At 42.7% G+C, this 26,378-nt stretch overlaps 1 protein-coding gene across 5 annotated transcripts in view; it reads right to left on the reverse strand.

Moving 5' to 3' along the window:
* Positions 1–21,111, reverse strand: part of LOC139376874 (F-box only protein 11-like) — a 31,375-nt gene extending 10,264 nt beyond the window's left edge. For 2 of the 5 annotated variants that reach the window (XR_011627968.1, XM_071119845.1), the window contains exons 1-5: positions 20,681–20,990; positions 4,080–4,210; positions 3,486–3,567; positions 3,029–3,173; positions 1,171–1,300 (exon numbers count right to left, since the gene is read on the reverse strand). Coding sequence is in view for 4 of the 5 variants with exons in the window: in XM_071119845.1 (XP_070975946.1) it covers positions 1,171–1,300; positions 3,029–3,173; positions 3,486–3,567; positions 4,080–4,210; positions 20,681–20,768 (576 nt within the window). In the remaining variant the exon portion in view is untranslated. Of the gene's footprint in view, positions 1–1,170; positions 1,301–3,028; positions 3,174–3,485; positions 3,568–4,079; positions 4,211–20,680 lie in introns of all 5 variants that reach the window. The other 3 variants (XM_071119844.1, XM_071119846.1, XM_071119847.1) reach the window with 3 other exon arrangements.
* Between the last annotated feature and the right edge of the window lie 5,267 nt (positions 21,112–26,378).

Raw genomic sequence — 26,378 nt, forward strand, 5'->3', positions numbered from 1 at the left:
CTTTTGGACCTACACTTGGCCCTCCGGTACTGCTTGCCGTGAAGTAGCAGAGAGCAGTCTATGACTAGGGTGGCTTGAGTCTTTGGCAATTTTTGTGACACAGCCTGGTATAGAAGTCCTGGATGGCAGGAACCTTGGCCCCAGTGATGTACTGGGCCGTACACACTACCCTCTGTAGTGCCTTGCGGTCGGAGGCAGAGCAGTTGCCATACCAGGCGGTGATGCAACCAGTCAGAATGCTGGTGGTGCAGCTATAGAACGTTTTGAGGATCTGAGGACCCAAATCTTTTCACTCTCCTGCGGGGGAATAGGTTTGTCGTGCCCTCTTCACAACTGTCTTGGTGTATTTGGAACATGACAGTATGTTGGTGATGTGGACACCAAGGAACTTGAAGCTCTCAACCTGCTCCACTACAACCCCGTAGATGACAATGGGGGCGTGCTCGCTCCTCTGTTATCCTGGCACCACACTGCCAGGTCTTTGACCTCCTCCCTATAGGCTGTCTCATCGTTGTCGGTGATCAGGCCTACCACCGTTTTGGCGTCGGCAAACTTAATGATGGTGTTGGAGTCGTGTTTGGCCAGGCAGTCATGGGTGAACAGATAGTACAGGAGGGGACGGAGCACGCACCCCTGAGGGGCCCGTGTTGAGAATCAGCGTGGCAGATGTGTTGTTACCTACCCTTACCACCTGGGGGCGGCCCGTCAGGAAGTCCAGGATCCAGTTGCAGAGGGAGGTGTTTAGTTCCAGGGTCCTTAGCTTAGTGATGAGCTTTGAGGGCACTATGGTTTTGAATGTTGAGCTGTTGTCAATGAATAGCATTCTCACATAGATGTTCCTTTTGTCTAGGTGGGAAAAGGCAGTGTGGAGTGCAATAGAAATTGCATCATCTGTTGGGGTGGTATCCAAATTGGAGTGGGTCTAGAGTTTTTGGGATAATGGTGTTGATGTGAGCCATGACCAGCCTTTCAAAGCACTTCATGGCTACAGACCTGGGGTCTGAATACTTTCTGAATGGACTGTATATGGTTGAGTAACAGTGAAGGTAGAGGTCAGAGGTAATTGTTTGTAAACAATCACTGTCCTGAGAGCAGAGGTAACAGTGAGAGTATAGAGGACAGAGGTGAGTAACAATTAGGACAGTTGGGGTATAGAGGTCATAGTCCTACCAGCTGCTGAAAGCTCTCTTTCCATGGGTTGGGCTGCTCGTACTCCTCTGGGTTAATCTGGAAGAACTTCCCCGCCTCAGGGTGCATCATGGGACGCGTGTACTCAAACACATCCACGTACAGCCTCTTCCTGTGAAGCAAAGCAAGGCACACAGACAGACACCATCAGACAGGGTTACTTCACTATGTGATCTAGATTAGATTTTGTGCATCGGCTTGCTGAAACTGCTGATTAACTGAGTGGTGCGGGAGGGACTTGAATGGGGATGTCCATTCTATTGCTATGGTCTCACCATCCATCCATCCAGTCAGAACGAATGGCAGTGTGTCTCACCATCCAGACACACACAACCAGTCAAACCAGGCTGGTCTTGGCTCACTTCAACACCATCATCCCGGAAACTTTAGATCCACTACAAATCGCATACCGCTCCAACAGATCCACAGGTGGCATAATCTCAATCCACACTGCCCTTTCCCATCTGGACAAAAATAACACCTATGTGAGAATGCTATTCATTGACTACAGCTCAGCATTCAACACCATAGTGCCCACAAAGTGCATTACTAAGCTAAGGACCCTGGGACTAAACACCTCCCTCTGCAACTGGATCCTGGACTTCCTGACGGGCTGCCCTCAGGTGGTAAGGGTAGGCAACGACACATCTGCCACGCTGACCCACAACACAGGGGCCCCTAGGGATGCGTGCTCAGTCCCCTCCTGTACTCCCTGTTCACCCATGACTGCGTGGCCAAGCATAACTCCAACACCATCATTAGGTTTGCTGACGACACAACAGTGGTAGGCCTGATCACCGACAACGATGAGACCGCCTATAGGGAGGAGGTCAGAGACCTGGCAGTGTGGTGCCAGGACAACCACCTCTCCCTCAATGTGAGCAAGACAATGGAGCTGATCGTGGACTACAGGAAAAGGAGGGCCGAACAGGCCCACATTAACATGACAGGGCTGAAGTGAAGTGGGTTGAGAGTTTCAAGTTCATTGGTGTCCACATCACCACCAAACTACCATAGTCCAAACTCACCAAGACAGTCGTGAAGAGGGCACGACAACACATTTTCCCCCTCAGGACACTGAAGAGATTTGGCATGGGTCCCCAGATCCTCAAAAGGTTCTACAGAGGCACCATTGAGAGATTCCCGAATGGTTGCATCACCGCCTGGTATGGCAACTGTTCAGCATCTGACCATAAGGCTCTACAGAGGGTAGTGTGTATGGACCAGTACATCACTGGGGCCAAGCGTTCTGCCATGCAGGACCTATATACTAGGCGGTGTCAGAGGAAGGCCCAAAAAATTGCCAGAGACTCCAGTCACCCAAGTCATAGATTGTTCTCTCTGCTACCGCACGGCAAGCGGTACCGGAGCGCCAAGTCTAAATCCAAAAGGATCATTAACAGCTTTTACCCCCAAGCCATAAGACTGGTGAACAATTAATCAAATGGCCACCCGGACTATTTACATTGAAACCCCCCCCCCGCCCGTTTTTACACTGCTGCTACTCGCTGTTTATTATCTATGCATAGTCATTTTATCCCTACTTACATGTACAAATTATCTCAACTAACCTGTACCCCCCACACATTGACTCGGTACCGGTACCCCCTGTAACAGCCTCATTGTTATTTTGTGTTTCTTTTTATGAAATTTGTTTGTTTATTTAGTAAATATTGTCTTAACTATTTCTTGAACTGCAAAGTTGGTTAAGGGCTTGTAAGTAAGCATTTCATGCTAAGATCTACACCGGTTGTATTCTGTGCATGTGACAAATACAATTGAATTTGAAACAGACAGGCAACCAGACAGAGACACAGGGACAGCTGAACCAGCCACTCACCAGAGGATGGGGTCATTGGCCAGTTCACTGAAGCGTTTGCAGACACATGCTGCGCGACACAGGTCCTGCTCCAGCAGGTAGGAGAAGATCTTCAGAACCACCTCGTCTGGCAGCTTCTCCTCGAGGTAGTGCTCCGCAGGCGCTGCTAGTGGTGAAAGCAACGAGATGGACACTTTATTAATGGAGGTTTTTACACATCCAAAGTAATAACAGGAGCGGGACAGAAAGAATGTCCAACACAGAGCAGGGTCATTTTTAACCTCCAATTCTCATAACACGTTAACCAACATCTTCAACAACTCTCCAAAACCTTTGTCGTTGGTTTTACTCTATTGTGTATGTCATTGTGGTCTTTTAAAGTTTTTTTGTAAGATTAGCCAGAGGTGAGAAGTGACAGGACAATGATTCTAATAAATCAAAATTCAACAAAAAGTTAAAGATCAACGTATTATTTTACCTGGTAAATCTTGAGACTTTCCTGACACTCGGGCACGTTTTGCCCGATGGCCAAAGTCTTCTGTGGCTGAAGTGGAAGCACCCTGCGCATTAAAAATAAAAAGATGGTTATAAGCCTTGATAGCTTTGACACGTTTTGATAGAACAGACAGTGGTCATCTGCTTAAAACGACTGTATCAATTTTTCAGCATTGTTTTTAATAAATCAAATTCTTCAATTAATCACTACCACTAGTGAAATACTAATCAATTATGCAAAGACAAAAGATGAATTATCAAATTCAGCCCGTGGGTGAAAGGATGACATGCTAAAGACACCTTTGTGGGTGGAATGCATTTCCCACTGATATTGCTCAACAGTCTAGGTTATATTGTCTGCAATATGTCTTTATAACCAGTGGCACTCAACAGCCCGAGTTAAGTGAGCTGATTCATTATGGCAGATCCATGTTCAGCAGGCAAACAGATAGAAATGTCATGAGTAGAGCTAAAATTAGTCATTATTCTACATGTCAGAGGCATCATGTTTGTTTTACATAACACATGTGCACTATATAGGCAGCCATTTGGGACACATTCCATTCTAATGACTCACCTCCATGTTAGTCTTTGCTGGACACGCTGCTGTTCTCTTGGGTAGTAGAGACTTTCTTCGAAGTTGGTACGGACTATTCTGAGCTCCTGGACCTGATTCTTCTGCAACCATATCTGCAGGGACGTCCTCATCTGGAGAGGAAGAGAGGACACAGTCAAAACAACCATATCTGCAGGGACGTCCTCATCTGGAGAGGAAGAGAGGACACAGTCAAAACAACCATATCTGCAGGGACGTCCTCATCTGGATGAGAGGAAGACAGTCAAAACCCTCTTAGCTTAAGCTACGACAAGTAGAAATGTTACGGCTGCACCGTAGTGAGCTACATTTCCTCTGCACAGCGCTAAAATCTTTCACAGAGTACAGTTTTAGAAGTCGGCATGCCTCTCAGATCGCTGACTGACAGCAGAGTATTCGCCTTCATTCCGGTCAGTATCTTCTAAATAAAAGAGGAATACGTGAAGAATGAAGTAGCTAAGAGAAAACATTTCATGTAGTCCAAGGTCCCCTAGGAAACACTGCTTCCTACCCTGTCACAAGGTCTCCTAGGAAACACTGCTTCCTACCCTGTCACAAGGTCTCCTAGGAAACACTGCTTCCTACCCTGTCACAAGGTCCCCTAGGAAACACTGCTTCCTACCCTGTCACAAGGTCCCCTAGGAAACACTGCTTCCTACCCTGTCACAATAACTGCTCCTTGGCATTTTCATTTGTTGTCATGTCAAACACTGTATTCAAAGAACTATAGATTTAGAATAATCATTCTATTTCCATGATTCCAACAGTTCACCAAAGAGTTGTGCTCAAAATCACAAGTCAATCGCAAGTGCAACATTTTGGTAGAAAATAATGCCTAGACTGTTTGCCCATATCGTGTAGCCCTATGTGGCAGTGTGGAAATGACCTCAAATTAAAACTGTTTTATACTATTCAATTCAACCAAAAACTATCAGAATGGAGAAAGACCCATTGAAATCACTTATAATATGTGTGATGTAGGGTTGGCCCCATTTAGTCGACCAGTCGCAATTATTTGTATTCATTTTTTATGGTGCACAAGACACCTATCTGACTTGCGCCTGACTGAGTGGACTAATCCATTGCAGAGGCCATGTGGATGGCACAGTCCACCACTAAGACGTGATACTGAAATTGTATATGGTTATATTATATAAAAAAATGATGGTGCATCACTAATAAATCTAATATTATTTTATAACAAATGCACTCTCCCACATTGGATACAGTCGCTGTCCGCGGTTCTGAAACAATCTTCAGAGCACCGTAGAATTTGCGCCTTTCCCTATGTTGCTATGTGCATAATAGCAAAGTTAACCAGCATATTGAGATTGAGAACAATGCGGTGGAGGCAGCAGCAGCAGAGATAAGTAAACAGCCCTTGCATTAGCCTAATTGTCTAAGAAAAGTGAGGAGAGAAGAAATCAACTTAATTAGGTCTATAATCAATAACCCAACTTAAATGTGCCTGGCTTTATAAATCATCCCTATACAGTGGGGCAAAAAAGTATTTAGTCAGCCACCAATTGCAAGTTCTCCCACTTAAAAAGATGAGAGAGGCCTGTAATTTTCATCATATGTACACTTCAACTATGACAGACAAAATTAGAAAAAAAAATCCAGAAAATCACATTGTAGGATTTATTTGCAAATTATGGTGGAAAATATTTGGTCACCTACAAACAAGCAAGATTTCTGGCTCTCACAGACCTGTAACTTCTTCTTTAAGAGGCTCCTCTGTCCTCCACTCGTTACCTGTATTAATGGCACCTGTTTGAACTTGTTATCAGTATAAAAGACACCTGTCCACAACCTCAAACAGTCACACTCCAAACTCCACTATGGCCAAGACCAAAGAGCTGTCAAAGGACACCAGAAACAAAATTGTAGACCTGCACCAGGCTGGGAAGACTGAATCTGCAATAGGTAAGCAGCTTGGTTTGAAGAAATCAACTGTGGGAGCAATTATTAGGAAATGGAAGACATACAAGACCACTGATAATCTCCCTCGATCTGGGGCTCCACGCAAGATCTCACCCCGTGGGGTCAAAATGATCACAAGAACGGTGAGCAAAAATCCCAGAACCACACGGGGGGACCTAGTGAATGACCTGTAGAGAGCTGGGACCAAAGTAACAAAGCCTACCATCAGTAACACACTACGCCGCCAGGGACTCAAATCCTGCAGTGCCAGACGTGTCCCCCTGCTTAAGCTAGTACATATCCAGGCCCGTCTGAAGATTGCTAGAGTGCATTTGGATGATCCAGAAGAAGATTGGGAGAATGTCATATGGTCAGATGAAACCAAAATATAACTTTTTGGTAAAAACTCAACTCGTTGTGTTTGGAGGACAAAGAATGCTGAGTTGCATCCAAAGAACACCATACCTACTGTGAAGCATGGGGGTGGAAACATCATGCTTTGGGGCTGTTTTTCTGCAAAGGGACCAGGACGACTGATCCGTGTAAAGGAAAGAATGAATGGGGACATGTATCGTGAGATTTTGAGTGAAAACCTCCTTTCATCAGCAAGGGCATTGAAGATGAAACGTGGCTGGTTCTTTCAGCATGACAATGATCCCAAACACACCGCCCGGGCAACGAAGGAGTGGCTTCGTAAGAAGCATTTCAAATCAAATCAAATTTTATTTGTCACATACACATGGTTAGCAGATGTTAATGCGAGTGTAGCGAAATGCTTGTGCTTCTAGTTCCGACAATGCAGTAATAACCAACAAGTAATCTAACTAACAATTCCAAAACCACTGTCTTGTACACAGTGTAAGGGGATAAAGAATATGTACATAAGGATATATGAATGAGTGATGGTACAGAGCAGCATAGGCAAGATACAGTAGATGGTATCGAGTACAGTATATACATATGAGATGAGTATGTAAACAAAGTGGCATAGTTAAAGTGGCTAGTGATACATGTATTACATAAGGATACAGTCGATGATATAGAGTACAGTATATACGTATGCATATGAGATGAATAATGTAGGGTAAGTAACATTATATAAGGTAGCATTGTTTAAAGTGGCTAGTGATATATTTACATCATTTCCCATCAATTCCCATTATTAAAGTGGCTGGAGTTGAGTCAGTGTCAGTGTGTTGGCAGCAGCCACTCATTGTTAGTGGTGGCTGTTTAACAGTCTGATGGCCTTGAGATAGAAGCTGTTTTTCAGTCTCTCGGTCCCAGCTTTGATGCACCTGTACTGGCCTCGCCTTCTGGATGATAGCGGGGTGAACAGGCAGTGGCTCGGGTGGTTGATGTCCTTGATGATCTTTATGGCCTTCCTGTGACATCGGGTGGTGTAGGTGTCCTGGAGGGCAGGTAGTTTGCCCCCGGTGATGCGTTGTGCAGACCTCACTACCCTCTGGAGAGCCTTACGGTTGAGGGCGGAGCAGTTGCCGTACCAGGCGGTGATACAGCCCGCCAGGATGCTCTCGATTGTGCATCTGTAGAAGTTTGTGAGTGCTTTTGGTGACAAGCCAAATTTCTTCAGCCTCCTGAGGTTGAAGAGGCGCTGCTGCGCCTTCTTCACAATGCTGTCTGTGTGAGTGGACCAATTCAGTTTGTCTGTGATGTGTATGCCGAGGAACTTAAAACTTGCTACCCTCTCCACTACTGTTCCATCGATGTGGATAGGGGGGTGTTCCCTCTGCTGTTTTCTGAAGTCCACAATCATCTCCTTAGTTTTGTTGACGTTGAGTGTGAGGTTATTTCAAGGTCCTGGAGTGGCCTAGCCAGTCTCCAGATCTCAACCCCATAGAAAATCTTTGGAGGGAGTTGAAAGTCCGTGTTGCCCAGCAACAGCCCCAAAACATCACTGTTCTAGAGGAGATCTGCATGGAGGAATGGGCCAAAATACCAGCAACAGTGTGTGAAAACCTTGTGAAGACTTACTGAAAACATTTGACCTCTGTCATTGCCAACAAAGGGTATATCACAAAGTATTGAGATAAACTTTTGTTGTTGACCAAATACTTATTTTCCACCATAATTTGCAAATAAATTCATTAAAAATCCTACAATGTGATTTTCTGGATTTTTTTTCAAATTTTGTCTGTCATAGTTGAAGTGTACCTATGATGAAAATTACAGGCCTCTCTCATCTTTTTAAGTGGGAGAACTTGCAATTGGTGGCTGACTAAATACTTTTTTGCCCCACTGTATATCTACATAAATAAGACAGATCCTGCTTCTGTTGCCAGTTTGTTTGTTTAATAGCCTACTGATTCCATGAGCACCAAGCCTCATGCAACAGCAAATGTCAGATAAAGCAATTTCAATGATTGAGCTGTTTCTAATCTTTGCTAGGCTGTAATAAAGGCTTGACACATTTTTTACATTAGAACAGACTGGTATTACTTAACATTTATTCAGTGTTGTTTACACTGTTCCAAACAGGCAGACAAATAACTAATCTAACATCTGCACGCAGCTCTCGCTCCTACCCTCTTCTTATTGTTATTATTACAATCATCATTATAATAATGTAATGTTGTTATCAGTAGGCTTAGTATAGCAGCCTTGTGTAACCACCATCGAGCTGTCGGCCTAAGAGCACATCCTGTTTAGTCTTAATTCCGTAACTTATTGGGCCTATATTTCAATATATAGGCTACAATATCAATCAATCATTCATTCCATCACACAGCATACGAGACATTCATGCTTTGAAATGCAATCCAGGATTGTAGTTTAAAAATTAAACAAAAATGGAGCTTTGAATAATTAGCCTAAACAATAAATCAACCGCAATTCACGAATGCATGCAACCAATGTTATGCCGCTGTAATAAAAGGTTGATATATATAAAATAATATTAAAAATAAAACAATTAAGTTAAAACAGACTGTCTGATACACTTAATTAGTGTTGTTTACACTGTTTAAAAAAAATAGATTGTAATCTAACAGCAACTGTTTGGGCACAATACTCTAGGAATGCGTGATCCTATACTCTCGTTTATCTGGATTTCCAGTAGTTTCCACAACTAAGTCAAATGTCTTCCACAGATCTGACTTCCTTTTTCCCTCCTGGGCAACCAGTAAACATTCACCCGTTTCGAGTTTCTTTTTCACATGCGCCACATCCATTTTGCTGTCATGTGTTACTGTGTTTGTTATAACCAATTTATTGAGGTGATTATGATAGGCTTTAGCTCAGGCCATATTGTTCACATGCATGCGATGCTTACATGTTTCACATAAAGAGAGCTAGGGTTGAGCGAATAGGGAATGTTTTTCCTAAACAAATTAGGGATTTCAGTAACAGAACTTTTCAGTCAAACAAGTAAGTAACCAAATGGCTGAAATGATGTAGAGGCTTCAGCACGGACAGCACAATAAACACTTGCTGTGGTGCCTTTTCGCTGCAGTAGGGAGGAGATAGAGACAACGTGCACCAGTCACACACTGTCATTTGTTCTTTAAACAGTGTGACCATCAGGCTCTTTGAGTAATTTGTGAGTCTTTATTATCTAATCAAACAGTGTGCTTAAAGCATTAGACAAGGTCAGTGGGGCGGCAGGTAGCCTAGTGGTTAGAGCGTTGGGCCAGTAACTGAAAAGTTGCTAGATCAAATCCCCGAGCTGACAAGGCAGAAAACCCACTGTTCCTAGGCTTTCATTGAAAATAAGAATTTGTTCTTAATTGACTTGCTTAGTTAAATAAAAGGTCAAATAAATAAATAAATAAATAAAAGTACATACAGTGCCTTGCGAAAGTATTCGGCCCACTTGAACTTTGCGACCTTTTGCCACATTTCAGGCTTCAAACATAAAGATATAAAACTGTATTTTTTTGTGAAGAATCAACAACAAGTGGGACACAATCATGAAGTGGAACGACATTTATTGGATATTTAAAACTTTTTTAACATACAAAAACTGAAAAATTGGGCGTGCAAAATTATTCAGCCCCCTTAAGTTAATACTTTGTAGCGCCACCTTTTGCTGCGATTACAGCTGTAAGTCGCTTGGGGTATGTCTCTATCAGTTTTGCACATCGAGAGACTGACATTTTTTCCCATTCCTCCTTGCAAAACAGCTCGAGCTCAGTGAGGTTGGATGGAGAGCATTTGTGAACAGCAGTTTTCAGTTCTTTCCACAGATTCTCGATTGGATTCAGGTCTGGACTTTGACTTGGCCATTCTAACACCTGGATATGTTTATTTTTGAACCATTCCATTGTAGATTTTGCTTTATGTTTTGGATCATTGTCTTGTCGTCCCAGTCTCAGGTCTTTTGCAGACTCCATCAGGTTTTCTTCCAGAATGGTCCTGTATTTGGCTCCATCCATCTTCCCATCAATTTTAACCATCTTCCCTGTCCCTGCTGAAGAAAAGCAGGCCCAAACCATGATGCTGCCACCACCATGTTTGACAGTGGGGATGGTGTGTTCAGGGTGATGCGCAGTGTTGCTTTTACGCCAAACATAACGTTTTGCATTGTTGCCAAAAAGTTCAATTTTGGTTTCATCTGACCAGAGCACCTTCTTCCACATGTTTGGCGTGTCTCCCAGGTGGCTTGTGGCAAACTTCAAACGACACTTTTTATGGATATCTTTAAGAAATGGCTTTCTTCTTGCCACTCTTCCATAAAGGCCAGATTTGTGCAATATACTGTTGTCCTATGGACAGAGTCTCCCACCTCAGCTGTAGATCTCTGCAGTTCATCCAGAGTGATCATGGGCCTCTTGGCTGCATCTCTGATCAGTCTTCTCCTTGTATGAGCTGAAAGTTTAGAGGGACGGCCAGGTCTTGGTAGATTTGCAGTGGTCTGATACTCCTTCCATTTCAATATTATCGCTTGCACAGTGCTCCTTGGGATGTTTAAAGCTTGGGAAATCTTTTTGTATCCAAATCCGGCTTTAAACTTCTTCACAACAGTATCTCGGACCTGCCTGGTGTGTTCCTTGTTCTTCATGATGCTCTCTGCGCTTTTAACAGACCTCTGAGACTATCACAGTGCAGGTGCATTTCTACGGAGACCTGATTACACACAGGTGGATTGTATTTATCATCATTAGTCATTTAGGTCAACATTGGATCATTCAGAGATCCTCACTGAACTTCTGGAGAGAGTTTGCTGCACTGAAAGTAAAGGGGCTGAATAATTTTGCACGCCCAATTTTTCAGTTTTTGATTTGTTTAAAAAAGTTTGAAATATCCAATAAATGTCGTTCCACTTCATTCACTTGTGTCCCACTTGTTGTTGATTCTTCACAAAAAAATACAGTTTTATATCTTTATGTTTGAAGCCTGAAATGTGGTAAAAATGTCGCAAAGTTCAAGGGGGCCGAATACTTTCGCAAGGCACTGTATATACAATTTAAAATATTACATGACATTACATTTCCTAACACTTTACCCAATACATTTAGTGTGTTCTCTCAGACCACTACTCCACTATGTGGCGGAGGAATCAGAATTAGTTGGGTAACATAGATAAATAAGATGTTTTATTCATCTAATATGCTTATGTGAGATACTTGTCATTAGAATGTATCCTTTTGAACTATAGTGTTGGCAGTTGCACTTTTTTCTAAGCTGGGGCTCAGTCATTTGGGGCCCAGAGAGGGGAGAGGTCAGGCTTGTCGTTTACATGTCTCTGGTGCTATGCAGAATATCAGAAAGGGAAGAGGACTGGATGGAACCTTGCCTTCACATGTGAATGTATCTGTTAAACCATGTGAAGGGATGGCGTGATTAAGGGGGGAACCAATTAAGTCACTCCCCTCAGTGAGCTTGTCCAGGAGTGGGGAGAAGAGGGGGTTTACTTGAGATGGGAGTATATAGAGTTGACAATTGAGTTATGGCTTGGATGAGGTAATGTTTTGGTACTATAAAGTACCAGGAATGAGATTAGAACCTCGTTTTAGAGACCAAACTGAGAGATAATTATAGTGAATGCAATCTGGCTAAGGGATACTCCTTTCTCAAGTAAAAGGCCCTTTGTGAAGAGTTCCTAAGATCTGTGGTTCTTCATGTACAGTGAGGGAAAAAAGTATTTGACCCCTCTGCAAAACATGACTTAGTACTTGATGGCAAACCCTTGTTGGCAATCAGAGGTCAGACGTTTCTTGTAGTTGGCCACCAGGTTTGCACACATCTCAGGAGGGATTTTGTCCCACTCCTCTTTGCAGATCTTCTCCAAGTCATTAAGGTTTCGAGGCTGACGTTTGGCAACTTGAACCTTCAGCTCCCTCCACAGATCTTCTATGGGATTAAGGTCTGGAGACTGGCTAGGCCACTCCAGGACCTTCATTTTCTTCTTCTTGAGCCACTCCTTTGTTGCCTTGGTCGTGTGTTTTGGGTCATTGTCATGCTGGAATACCCATCCACGACCCATTTTCAATGCCCTGGCTGAGGGAAGGAGGTTCTCACCCAAGATTTGACGGTACATGGCCCTGTCCATCGTACCTTTGATGCGGTGAAGTTGTCATGTCTCCTTAGCAGAAAAACACCCCCAAAGCATAATGTTTCCACCTCCATGTTTGACGGTGGGGATGGTGTTCTTGGGGTCATAGGCAGCATTGCTCCTCCTCCAAACACGGCGAGTTGAGTTGATGCCAAAGAGCTCCATTTTGGTCTCATCTGACCACAACACTTTCACCCAGTTGTCCTCTGAATCATTCAGATGTTAATTGGCAAACTTCAGACGGGCATGTATATGTGCTTTCTTGAGTAGCGGGACCTTGCGGGCGCTGCATGATTTCAGTCCTTCACTGCGTAGTACGTTACCAATAGTTTTCTTGGTGACTATGGTCCCAGCTGCCTTGAGATCATTGACAAGCTCCTCCTGTGTAGTTCTGGGCTGATTCCTCACCGTTCTCATGATCATTGCAACTCCACGAGGTGAGATCTTGTATGGAGCCCCAGGCCGAGGGAAATTGACAGTTCTTTTGTGTTTCTTCCATTTGCGAATAATCGCACCAACTGTTGTCACCTTCTCACCAAGCTGCTTGGCGATGGTCTTGTAGCCCATTCCAGCATTGTGTAGGTCTACAATCTTGTCCCTGACATCCTTGGAGAGCTCTTTGGTCTTGGCCATGGTGGAGAGTTTGGAATCTGATTGATTGATTGCTTCTGTGGACAGGTGTCTTTTATACAGGTAACACGCTGAGATTAGGAGCACTCCCTTTAAGAGTGTGCTCCTAATCTCAGCTCGTTACCTGTATAAAAGACACCTGGGAGCCAGAACACTTTCTGATTGAGTGGGGGTCAAATACTTATTTCCCTCATTAAAATGCAAATCAATTTATAACATTTTTGACATATGTTTTTCTGGATTTTGTTGTTATTCTGTCTCTCACTGTTCAAATAAACCTACCATTAAAATTATAGGCTGATCATTTCTTTGACAGTGGGCAAATGTACAAAGTCAGCGGGTGATCAAATACTTTTTTCCCTCACTTTAAGTTGAGAGGGGTGTATCTTTGCTATAAAAGATCTCAGTTGCCATTATGTTGGGACTCAACAATTCATTATAGATAGTGAGGTGTTGAAAGTCAAAGGGCTATTGTAAAGCTCATATCATTAAATATTAAGTTTAAGTATAACTCTGACTGGTGTGTGGTTTGTAACTCTCCTCATTTGGTAAAACAGGAAATTGCCACGACAACTATCACATACAGTTGAAATCGGAAGTTTACATACACTTAGGTTGGAGCCATTAAAACTCGTTTTTCAACCACTTCACACATTTCTTGTTAACAAACTATAGTTTTGGCAAGTCGGTTAGGACATCTACTTTGTGCATGACACAGGTACTTTTTCCAACAATTGTTAAAAGACAGATTATTTCACTCACTGTATCACAATTTCAGTGGGTCAGAAGTCAACATACACTAAGTTAACTGTGCCTTTAAACAGCTTGGGAAATTCCAGAAAATTATGACATGGCTTTAGAAGCTTCTGACAGGCTAGAGTCAATTGGAGGTGTACCTGTGGAGGTATTTCAAGGCCTACCTTCAAATTCAGTGCCTCTTTGCTTGACATCATGGGAAAATCAAAAGAAATCAGCCAAGACCCCAGAAAAAAAATTGTAGACCTCCACAAGTCTGGTTCATCTTTGGGAGCAATTTCCAAACGCCTGAAGGTACCACATTCATCTGTACAAACAATAGTACGCAAGTATAAACACCATGGGACCACGCAGCCGTCATACCGCTCAGGAAGGAAACATGTTCTGTCTCCTAGAGATGAACGTACTTGGTGCGAAAAGTGCAAATCAATCCCAGAACAACAGCAAAGGACCTTTTGTAGCTGTTTCCTCCAGCATCTTCACAAGTATCTATATCCACAGTAAAACGAGTCCTATATCGGCATAACCTGAAAGGCCGCTCAGCAAGGAAGAAGCCACTGCTCCAAAACCGCCATAAAAAAGCCAGACTACGGTTTGCAACTGCACATGGGGACAAAGATCGTACTTTTTGGAGAAATGTCCTTTGGTCTGATGAAACAAAAATAGAACTGTTTGGCCATAATTACCATAGTTATGTTTGGAGGAAGAAGGGGGGTGCTTGCAAGCCGAAGATTACCATCCCAACTGTGAAGCACGGGGGTGGCAGCATCATGTTGTGGGGGTGCTTTGCTGCAAGAGGGACTGGTGCACTTCATAAAATAGATGGAATCATGAGGTAGGAAGATTATGTGGATATATTAAAGTAACATCTCAAGACAGTCAGAAAGTTAAAGCTTGGATGCAAATGGTCTTCCAAATGGACAATGACCCCAAGCATACTTCAAAGTTGTGGCAAAATGGGACAAAAAAAAGGACAATGAAGTCAAGGTATTGAAGTGGCCATCACAAAGAAATACAACCTGACATAAATAATTCTCTCTAGTATTATTCTGACATTTTACATTCTTAAAATAAAGTGGTGATCCTAACTGACCTAAAACAGGGAATTTTTACTAGGATTAAATGTCAGGAATTGTGAGAGAAAAAAAACGGAGTTTAAATGTATTTGGCTAACGTGTATAAACTTCAGACATCAACTGTATGTATTAAAACGTTCAAGTTTCAAACGATGAAGTATGTTTTCAAAATGCATAACCTACTACCTCCAGCTCATTGCAAAGTGGTGTGTGACATGCTGATGAAGCCTGCCTTCTGTTGCCGTTTGAGATGCTGCAGTATCTGCTCTCGCACTGTGACAGATACAGAGCAGAGAATCTATCTGTATGCTATGCTGTGTGATAAGATACAATATTTTAATTATGTACGCACGCGGCAATTTAATTCCACTAAGTTAACCAATAAGCATGTATTTCCATCAATTAATACGCTAAAAAGCATTATTTCACAATATAATTTCTCTCTTCTCCTTGACAATTGGCCGGGCTCAATTTTATTCATTGGCTTAACCATTTTTTTTTAAAAATAGTCCTAAAACCAGTTATTACCGCGTAACCAAAACCTGGTTAGAGAGAGAATAAATACAAGGATATTGGCCAGCGAAGCTAGCTGCTGGATGAGAACCCCTCCTGACAGAAAGGAAATGAGTAGTGAATTAAGTAACCCCACAACAGCTTGCTCACATCTGGGCACAGCCCTTTTGCCCACAAGGAGGAGGCTTAAACACATTTAGATGGGTTACAAAGATCTCCCTAGAGTGTAGCAACAACAACAGAGCCAGCCTCGATCCTATCATGTCTCTGTGCCAGCAGCAGCTTTATGACTATTTAACTCTCCTGATGAGAGGTCAGATTCTAGGCCTCGATCAGGAGCAACAAAAATGAAGAGCCGTTTGGGAAAGTAGGTTAATTGTAACACAAACAATAAAGAACATCGATCCCAGACCAGTCCTCCCACTACTAAACGTGTAATTTGTGACCTCCACTAGGTCTGAAAGACCATAAAAAGAAAACCACATCGTAGGTTCAGAAGCAGCAGGTCAGAACGTACCCCTGGAAAAGCCAAAAGGGTTATGCCTGGAAGACATAGGACAAATTATTTACATCAACATGACATTTATAGGAGCCTAAACGTCCTGTTGTACAAACAAGATATGTCAAATCAACTGGCTTGGTGAACTAGGCTACCTCTCAGGTCATCAGGGTCAGAAGAACTTCCATGTGTGTGTACATTGTGTAATTGTGTCACACAGAGACCCCCTAAAACCTTCCCTGTCAGATTGTATCAAGCCTAACCATAGGCACAAAAAATAGCTACATCATATGATAGGCCAATAATCAGCCATACATACATACATGTGGCTCTGGGCAAATATATATATATTTTACACAAAGAACAAAAATATAAACGCAACATGCAACAATTTCAAAGATTTTACTGAGTTACAGTTCATATAAAGAAATTGTCAATTTAAATCAATTCATTAGGCCCTAATCTACAGATTTCACAGGGGCATAGGCCCAGGGGGCCAAGGCCCACCCACTGGGGAGCCAGGCCCAGCCAATCAGAATGGGCTTTTCCCCATAAAACGGCTTTAGTACAGACAGAAATACTCCTCAGTTTCATCAGCTGTCTGGGTGGCTTGTCTCAGATGATCCCGCAGGTGAAGAATGTCCATTTCTTGTGTTTCTTGCCCAAGCAAGTCTCTTCTCATTATCAGTGTCCTTTAGTAGTGGTTAATTTGCAGCAATTTGACCTTGAAGGCCTGATTCACAGTCGTCTCCTCTGAACAGTTGATGTTGAGATGTGTCTGTTACTTGAACTCTCTCTTTATAGCACTTGATAATTTTTGCGACTGCACTTGAAGAAACTTTCAAAGTTATTGAAATGTTCCAGATTGACTGACCTTCATGTCTTAAAGTAATGATGGACTGTTGTTTCTCTTTGCTTATTTGATCTGTTGTCATAATATGGACTTTGTCTTATACTGAAGATGGCACTGTTTGGTAAACCACCGCTACCTTGTCACAACACCACTGATTGGTTCAAACGTATTAAGGAAAGAAATTCCACAAATTAACTTTTAACAAGGCACACCTGTTAATTGAAATGTATTTCAGGTGTCTACCTCCTCATGAAGCTGGTTGAGAGAATGCCAAGAGTGTGCAAAGCTGTCATCAATGCCAAGGGTGGCTAGTTTGAAGAATCTGAAATATTTTTTTGATTTGTGTAACACTTTTTTGGTTACTACATGATTCCATATGTGTTATTTCATAATTTTTATGTTTTCACTATTATTCCACAATGTAGAAAATAGTAAAAAAAATAAACAAAAACCCTGGAATGAGAAGGTGTGTCCAAACTTTTGACTGGTAACATATATAGAATTGAGACAGTCTGCTGTTCCCTGAGGAGGGAATGAATCCTATGACAACATTTGGGAGGGCTGCAACAGATGAAAAAAGTTCAGTCCCTTGTAGAAATGTTGCAGCCTTCTGGCAATTTTGCACAGAGCCTTCTAACAAGGCAGAGTAGGATATTTTCATTGGCTAAAACTTTCAAGCAGCTGTGTGGTGCTACTGAGCTTTCCCTCTGATTAGATTGTGTCACATGTAAAGCGCAATGCAGTCCATTGGGAGAACCATTCAAACTACATAGGCCTATACATGAAACACAGAATAAAATGAATGTCCCATAAAAAAGCTGACAGACCATATATTACAAATTGTGAAGATCAATTTCTGAAACGTATCGACCACTGTCTGCACAATCTAATGTGTTTGTTTATGACAAAAGACTGTTAACCTTTGACCATATTTGTAGACACACTCTTTACATCTCCTGCAATGACTGCAGACCGTTTACCTTCACCAGGTGAATAACAAAAGGTCCATTCTGCCTGGAGGATCCATAACGTATGAATCCATAGGCTAACTGTTGCCAATCAAAACCACCCAAGCTGGGAGCTCCTAGCTCCAGCAAACTGTCTGTTGCTCTGGTAGCAAGGCTGCTCTCCCAGGCTACTAGTCCAGTAACCACTACAAACACCGTCTCTGCTTAGCTCACTACAACATCATCTCTAGTCTTCTACAACAAGTGCATCCCAAACACAAGTGGCACTAAAGCAACTAACTCATTAGGCCTAAAAGCCGTACATACAGTCTATTCAAAACACAGTACACAGAAAAGCCAACAGATTCCCTGCTGTTGACAAACAACCATTACAAAGGACATAGTGTGTCGCATTGCACTCCACTTTTGTTTTAGCACAAAAAAATGCATCCTTGCTGGAAAAAAAACAAGACCAGAGTTCGGATCATGGGGATGGTGGGGAGGAGACAGTAAAGACCTCATCAGGAAGAAACAGGGTTCACTTAATCAAGACAGCCTAACGAAAGAGTATAGCTGCATTGTTCCTGTGCCCCACTAGTTAGTAATCAAACTGATCAATGGATATGGGCAGTAGGGCCAGGACAATACCAGTATTGTAATATTTTTTCCATGGCAAAAATGAAGACGTGAAGCACACTAAACTCTTCGGTCCTTTAAAAACCTGCTGTATGTAAAATAGTGTGCTATAGCTTGGAAAATAAATACATGTGACTTTAGATGACAACATAATGATGTTTGTTTCCAACATTAAGTCCGCTTCTTGTTTTGTTTCCTTGCCGAGTATCACGATACTGGCATCATCCCGACCCTGTTTTAAAGACTTTGCCAAATTGTGATAAATAACATTTCAGGTTTTTAGGGTACAAAAACAAAGGCGGCTCTAATTTAATAGGATACCATGGATTGGGAACAGTTTAAGAGGTGGCAGCATGACCAAAAACAAAACAGTGTTCCTCTCTTTCAGGCCGATGAAGAATGCAAATGTCTATATGTAGGCCTGTAATCTGTAGTATTGAGAGCTCAGATCACAAGTGACAGCATCAAACACTCTTATTGCACTTCATAGCTGTGTTTCCCTAAGGCTGCTTTTAGACAGGCAGACTAATTCTGATTTTTTTTTTCACTCATTGTTCAAAAGACCAATCAGATCAGCTCTGAAAAGATCTGATGCGATTGGTCAAAATATCAATTAGCAGGAAAAAATATAAGAATTGGCTGCATGTCTAAACACCCTAAATACTTAATTAGGAAAATACACATTAGTACAGAGTGCCCTCTTTTCTAACAATTGGAGGTAGTCGTATTAAAAAAGGATGTGGTAGTACCTCTCTGCTTGGTCATGCTGTCACATGATGAGTACCCCATAACTTATACCCAATTTATTTTAGATGTCATTTTGACCAATCAGATCAGCGCCTTTGCCAATAATTGGCCAACGCAGCCAATATAGCCTAGCTAGCATTACATGTACCTCTTCACTTCGGAGGCCTCAAACCATCATGTGAACAGCTGCCTTGACTATTTTGAAGCCTCCTCAACCACCGTGACTTGTATGGCTTATCCTATTACTGATCATACTTACACGTTAATGTTCACAAAAACGTAGCTGGCAAATTGACTCAAATCTAATTAGACCAAGAAAAATGAGAATCATCTAGCTAACGTTCGCACCAAAATAGAGAGGAGTATGTTAGCACTCAAAAAGCTCTGACGGTCGGTCCCAAGTGAATTTCCCCTGCTTTTGTGAATTAGCTCGCTTTGTCTAACCATCAGCTGTCAACGTACCAGTAACTAGACGATTGCTGTCATCGGTGATTGTCGCACATAGAACCTAAACGTTGTTTACATTTGAAAGGTTAGCTTTCGTAAGAGTGCCTGGTTACCCCATTGTGTGCCTCGGTACAACGCCGGTGGGTGTCCTCAGACATAGATACTAATCCTAACACAACCAGGCCTTGGTTAAGGTGTTGAGACGCCGGCACAGACAAATGTGTTAGTTACTTTAGATGCGTCAAGCGAATTTAGCACGCTACTAACGTTAGCTGTCTACGCCAACGAGAGTAGCTAGCCTTAGCCACAGCTAAAACGTGATTTATTCATCTAGTTATTTTCTCTACAATTTGTGACCAGCAACAGTAGCTAGCTGCATTGGCTAGATGGTTAATGTTAGCTAGCTAACCAGCCAACAAATCACAACTCTAGAGAACGCAACATTGTTTAAACTAGTAACGGGGAATACGTAATGACAGGAAACTAAAATTGTCCTCTACATAATGTGCAAATAACAATTAAGTAATGTTCACTTCGACAATTTCCTAATTGTTATTTAAACAAAGGCGTAGCTACTAGCTAGTTGGCTAGCTAGCCGTCTACCGATAACGTCCGTCATGTGTTGCCAATTTGCTCGTTACGTTAACGTACTACTAGTTCACTTAGCTGGCTAACTTTATACCAGTAAAAACTAACGTTAGCGAGACTAGAAAGACTAAGACATCTACAAGAGACTGACTAACCATTATTTACAATGTGTTTGAGTATTCTCTTCTACGATCTGTAGCTAGTCAAGATCAGCAAGGACTAGTTTAGGTCTAGGAACAAACCAAACAAAGCGCGGCCTTAAGGATTGCGGACAGAGCAAGATGCCTCGATGTTTCCTACCGTCTCAACCAAAACGGAAATGTTTTCAACCCTAATTTTGAAAATCAACCTGACAACACGCAATCGTTCAACTTGAGTCAACAAGTCACGTAATTAACGTGTCTGTAAAGGTTTGAAATGGGCCCAATTAGCTTAGCGACTACATTAAATGCATTACCTCTTTCCTGGTTGTTCCTTTCCGGCTGTACCGGGCGCGGCCTCGACACTCGCCTGGGTCTTCTGCTGGTTGCTCTGACGGAGTTCATTTGGGGTATTTAGAATTTAAAAGAAAAACCGAACCCTTCGCTGCAGTTGGAACGACGTCTAAGCACGCAATCTAAAATGTTTTTTTCTTAAACATTGCTCAATAAGTCACCCCTTTCCTGCGGCTTGAGAAAAAAATGTATATATTTGCGTTGCCCCTGCAACCCTTGCTCAGCTGCGTTTTGCTATTGCAGGAGGAGCCATTAGCGCAGAGACCGTCCGACAACAAGAAAATTGAACATCAATCACATGGGAAGAACTTCCACCAATAGCACATCGTAGTTCGACGTTTTTTCTTGCCACTGCAAACATGAATGTGTGTCTGAAAATGGCTGAGAATGAAACAAAGTATATTATGGGCTCACGTTACCTCTAAACTATTATTAGCCTACTGTAGCCTAATAATCACTATTATGTGTGATAGTTCTAGGCTGGAACCAAACCCGACACACCCTGTGAGTCTCCTGTTCAGAACAGCCTTTCGAGATATATAGACATTATTCAGTACAGGGGGCTAGTAACCCACAATAGGGATTGAAGAACATATGGCTAAAGAAGCCCACTCCATTTCAAAGTATTATTTGCCAATTCATCTATCGGAAAATAGAATTGGTCAATGTGGGTTCCTTGTGTTGTCTGAAGTAGAAGCCAGTATAGATTTATTATTACAGTCCTGACATATCTGGCACAATGCCTTGCATAACGATGTCTAAACAAGCATCTAATTGACTCCTGTAGGATAGACTGGATTACCCTTTTCTTTCCCCCCTGACAACACAGGATTGTGCACAGGGTTTGGATAACAGGTGGGCTAGAGGGGTCATCAAATCAGGGCCCCTCAGAAGAATTTTAATACCAATATGCCCCCCCCCACAATTTTCAAAGATATCAATGTGTGGGACCCATAAGACACCTCGTCGTGCACCCCAAGAGTCAATGTGCAATTCAAACCCTGAGTTTGTGTGCCACTGCCAGTGATTGACTCAGTGCTTAGAAGGAACAAATAAGCCTACAGACAGACATCACTACTCCTGTACATGGTCTTTCTCACAGCTCAGCTGTCTATGTAAATCACTGTAATAAAAACATACTTTATCAATCACCAGTGCTGAACTTCACCTCACAGCTGAGGTCTTCTCCTTTGTGGTCAGCTGTCATTAATTTTAGTTCCTGACTGACAGCTGTATAGACCACATGTTGTGTGGTTGGTGGCTGGATGATTGTGACCCAAATGGCACTCTATTCCCTATTTAGTGCACTACTTTTAAACAGGGCTCATAGGTCATTTGGGATGCAGGCACTGATGCCCATGGCAAATAGTGTCTGTTAAGTCATTGGCATCATTGAACTACAACAAGAGGTGGCCACATTTTATGCATAGGGATTGATGGGTCTCTCTGACTGAGCATATCCAGCAGTAGGCCGTCCTGCTACTAATTCTGAGCTCTAGTGTTAATTATTGAGAGAATGCTCAGGTCTCATTGAATGCTCTTTGTACTTGTGTATTTGTCATAGTATGGTAAACATTCTGAGAGTTAGATATTGAGTTTCAATGCCTTTATTCAATGGGCAGTTTATTTGTGAAATTTCTGAACAAAGCTCATTCATGATTAAATATTTCAGTGAAATAGTGATCATTCAAGTGTTAATGTGTGGGACCTTGAATGCAGTGTTTCTCCTATATTAATTTAGCAGTGGCGGGCCGCCGCAAAATGTTTAGGATTGCAGGAAATTATGAGCTTTGAAACTGCATTTAAAAAAAAAAAATCAGCCCCGTGGCAAAATGTGTAGGAATGCAGGAAACAAGCAACATTTTGTCTCTGAGACCAAGAGGTGAGCCTCTAAAATCTTTGGTCGGAAGCCGCGCAATTGGCCATGCCCGCCCTGCGCTAACTTTGCCACCGCTGCTGAAAAAAGTCCTAGGGGAAACACTGGAATGGCATCATGAATAATATACATTTGACTGAGAGGAGGTAGCCTATCTATTCATGTAATCTAGTCTAGTGAATGTTCACTCACAGATGGAGCCATATTGAGGCATCATGCTCTGATTTCCTCATTGCGAAGGGTTAGTAATGTCACGTAGGAAAGAACGCCATCTGTTGGGAGGTAATGATGATGCCACGTAAACCTCAAACCTAGGACTGCCCCCTGTGGTGTATTCATTAGTCAGACAATGTTGCTAACAGTTGCAAACTTTTGCAATGGAAGCTGTTTACTCCAAACCAAAAGATCAGGGGTGTATTCATTATGGAAACCGTATACCATTTAAGAAGCAAACGATACGGGGAGGAACCTACCTGAATTTGTTCAATAAAAACTCTTGTTTACATTTTCCTTTGGAGTAAACGGTCTCTGTTGAAAAACTTTTTGCAACAGAATCTGTGTAATGATTACACCCCAGATGTCATATAATGAAAAGAGGTACATATCACAGATGGATGCAAATCTTCTACTGATTTGTTTTTTTCTAATTGTTCAATCCTTTATGGGCTGTGGGAAGAGACTACTAATTGTTCCAGTCTCAGTCAGCTCCCTCTTTGACAACAGCAATATCAACAGCACCATCAACAAACTACAGCAGCAGTGAGATACCCACTCTGCTCAAAGGCCCAGTGCAGTCAAAACCTTGATTACTTGGGTTTTATATTTCCATACTATGAGGTTGGAATCATACTGTGAAATTGTGCTGTTTGAAAAGACCGCCTGAAATGTCAGCCTGTTTTGGTGGGAAGGAGTTTTGGCCTTCCATGGTGACATCACCATGCAGTAAATTAGTTAATAGACCAATAAGAAAGAGTTCCAAATTTCTCAGCTAATTTTCTGTTTTCTCCTCACCACTCAAACCACTCCCAGACAGTCCTAGCAAAATTCTTGCTTGAGAAATTGCTCTTAGCTTAGAAACTATTTTTGTTTGTTTTTGACCATTTTAATGGAAAACAATCACAGTAAGGTACTTAATTGATACCCAGCAATGATTTGATATTAAGATAAAACGGCTGCATTGAACCTTTAATCACCATCAAATGCACATCACACTACTGCTCCCGGGTGGCACAGCGGTCTAAGGCCCTGCATCTCAGTGTTAGAGGTGTCACTACAGACCCTGGTTCAGCGGTCTGAGGCACTGCATCTCAGTGTTAGAGGTGTCACTACAGACCCTGGTTCAGCGGTCTAAGGCCCTGCATCTCAGTGTTAGAGGTGTCACTACAGACCCTGGTTCAGCGGTCTAAGGCACTGCATCTCAGTGTTAGAGGTGTCACTAGACCCTGGTTCAGCGGTCTAAGGCACTGCATCTCAGTGTTAGAGCTGTCACTACAGACCCTGGTTCAGCGGTCTAAGGCCCTGCATCTCAGTGTTAGAGCTGTCACTACAGACCTTGGTTCAGCGGTCTAAGGCACTGCATCTCAGTGTTAGAGGTGTCACTACAGACCCTGGTTCAGCGGTCTAAGGCACTGCATCTCAGTGTTAGAGGTGTCACTACAGACCCTGGTACAGCAGTCTGAGGCACTGCATCTCAGTGTTAGAGGTGTCACTACAGACCCTGGTTCAGCGGTCTAAGGCACTCCATCTCAGTGCTTGAGGCGTCACTACAAACACCCTGGTTTGATTCCTGGCTGTATCACAACTAGCTGTGAATGGGAGTCCCATAGGGGGGTGCACAATTGGCACGGGTTTGGCCGGTGTAGGCCATCATTGTAAATAACAATTTGTTCTTTAACTGCCTTGCCTAGTTAAATAAAGGTTCAATAAAAAATTGCTGTGTATTTCTTACATAATCTTATCTCTTTGCTGTAGTGTATAGCCATTAAATAATATTTTGTAAGAGAGGGCATTCCTTCATTCCTTGCATGTTCCCTGTGTGTGTGTGTGTGTGTGTGTGTGTGTGTGTGTGTGTTGTCCTGTCACACACACAATACACAACCTTAGAACACAATGTCAGTCTGTATTGCAATACCGTTTTACACCGGGGCCCAATGCTGGACATGATAACTTAAAACCCACTAGAGTCGATGTCCGCACCCCCACTGAAATTTAATTAGCATAATAACAAAATCCCCATTAAAATATGTCAGTTTAAGCTAGAGATAAGCTAGAGAAGCCAGCAGAACATCCCACCTCAGATCCTGACCATAGCCTCGACATCACAGCAGGACAGATAAATGAAGAACCCCAAGCCCAGGGGACCCCACGCCCTCCTAGCACCCCCCCCCCCCCCCCCCCGTCAAACAAGCCACAGATCATCAAACAAGAAATATATACAAGAAAATACACTTTTTCCCAAACACACAGTGTCTAAACTCTAGTGTCCAAACACCCAGCGTGCCCTAGACCTTCTGTATGAGGACCAATTAGGGTCACCCAGCCAAATAATGATAAACACAGGCACAGCACTCAAGGGAGTGATTGAAAAGGCTTCTACTACATTCCTCCACGCACAAGTGGTTATCTCAACCCTGCTACCACAAAAAGACTTCTACCCTGCTACCATGCAGCGGGTAAACGCAAGTATTTCCCGTGACTGTGCCTCAAAATCTAATGTTTACCTGGCTCACCACTCCACCCTGGACTTGAACAGCCTTTATGACCAGGTCTACCTATACAAGGCAGCAGTGCCCACCTTCACCAGGACCCTAAAGGACATCGCCCTCAACCGCAGCCCTAACAACTCACACAGGAGCAACAGTTCAACGGACACCCCGCCCAGACCAGCGAGACACTCTCCCAGACCTGCAGGACCCCCCAGGACCTACACCTAGAGGATCAACGCTGAGAGGACCTACATCCAGACCACAGCACCACCAGCCACATCCACACCCCCACCCAGACCAATCAATACTCCCCCAAACCAACCATGCCCACACCCCATGCCCACACCTCTCCTCAGGCCCACTCAGATCAGACCTATGCCCCTCCTGCCCCCCAACTCTGCAAAGAGGGCCTCAACATGAAAATCACACATACGCCCAGGCCGTGAGCAGGCAAACAGAAGCAACCCCACTCTTACACTAGCCCAAGCCATTGGCATGTATCAGATGCTCAGCAGGCTCTGCTCATACTTACTGGTCTGAGGCCAAACCACAGGACTAACAACATTGGATACTTTATGGAACACAAACCTTCACTATCTCATCCTGGAATATCCAAGGCCTAAAGAGCAGGAACCTGGAATTCACTAAAAAATTAGAAATACAGACATTGTCATCCTACAAGAAACATGGTATAGAGGAGACGGACCCACTGGTTGCCCTCTAGGTTACAGAGAGCTGGTAGTTCCATCTACCAAACTACCAGGTGCGAAACAGGGAAGGTACTCAGGGGGGTATGCTAATCTGGTATAGAAAAGACCTAACTCATCTATTATTTATTTATTTATTTTATTTCACCTTCATTTAACCAGGTAGGCCAGTTGAGAACAAGTTCTCATTTAAAACTGTGACCTGGCCAAGATAAAGCAAAGCAGTGCGACAAAAATAACTACACAGAGTTACACATAAACAAACGTACAGTCAATAACACAAAATAAAATTTAAAAAAGAACAATTATTACATGAACTATTACATTAATCAAAACAGAAACATTTGGCTTGAAATTCAAAAGGGCATTTAAT

The sequence above is a fragment of the Oncorhynchus clarkii genome, chromosome 20, assembly GCF_045791955.1.
Source record: "Oncorhynchus clarkii lewisi isolate Uvic-CL-2024 chromosome 20, UVic_Ocla_1.0, whole genome shotgun sequence".
Lineage (NCBI taxonomy): Eukaryota > Metazoa > Chordata > Actinopteri > Salmoniformes > Salmonidae > Oncorhynchus > Oncorhynchus clarkii.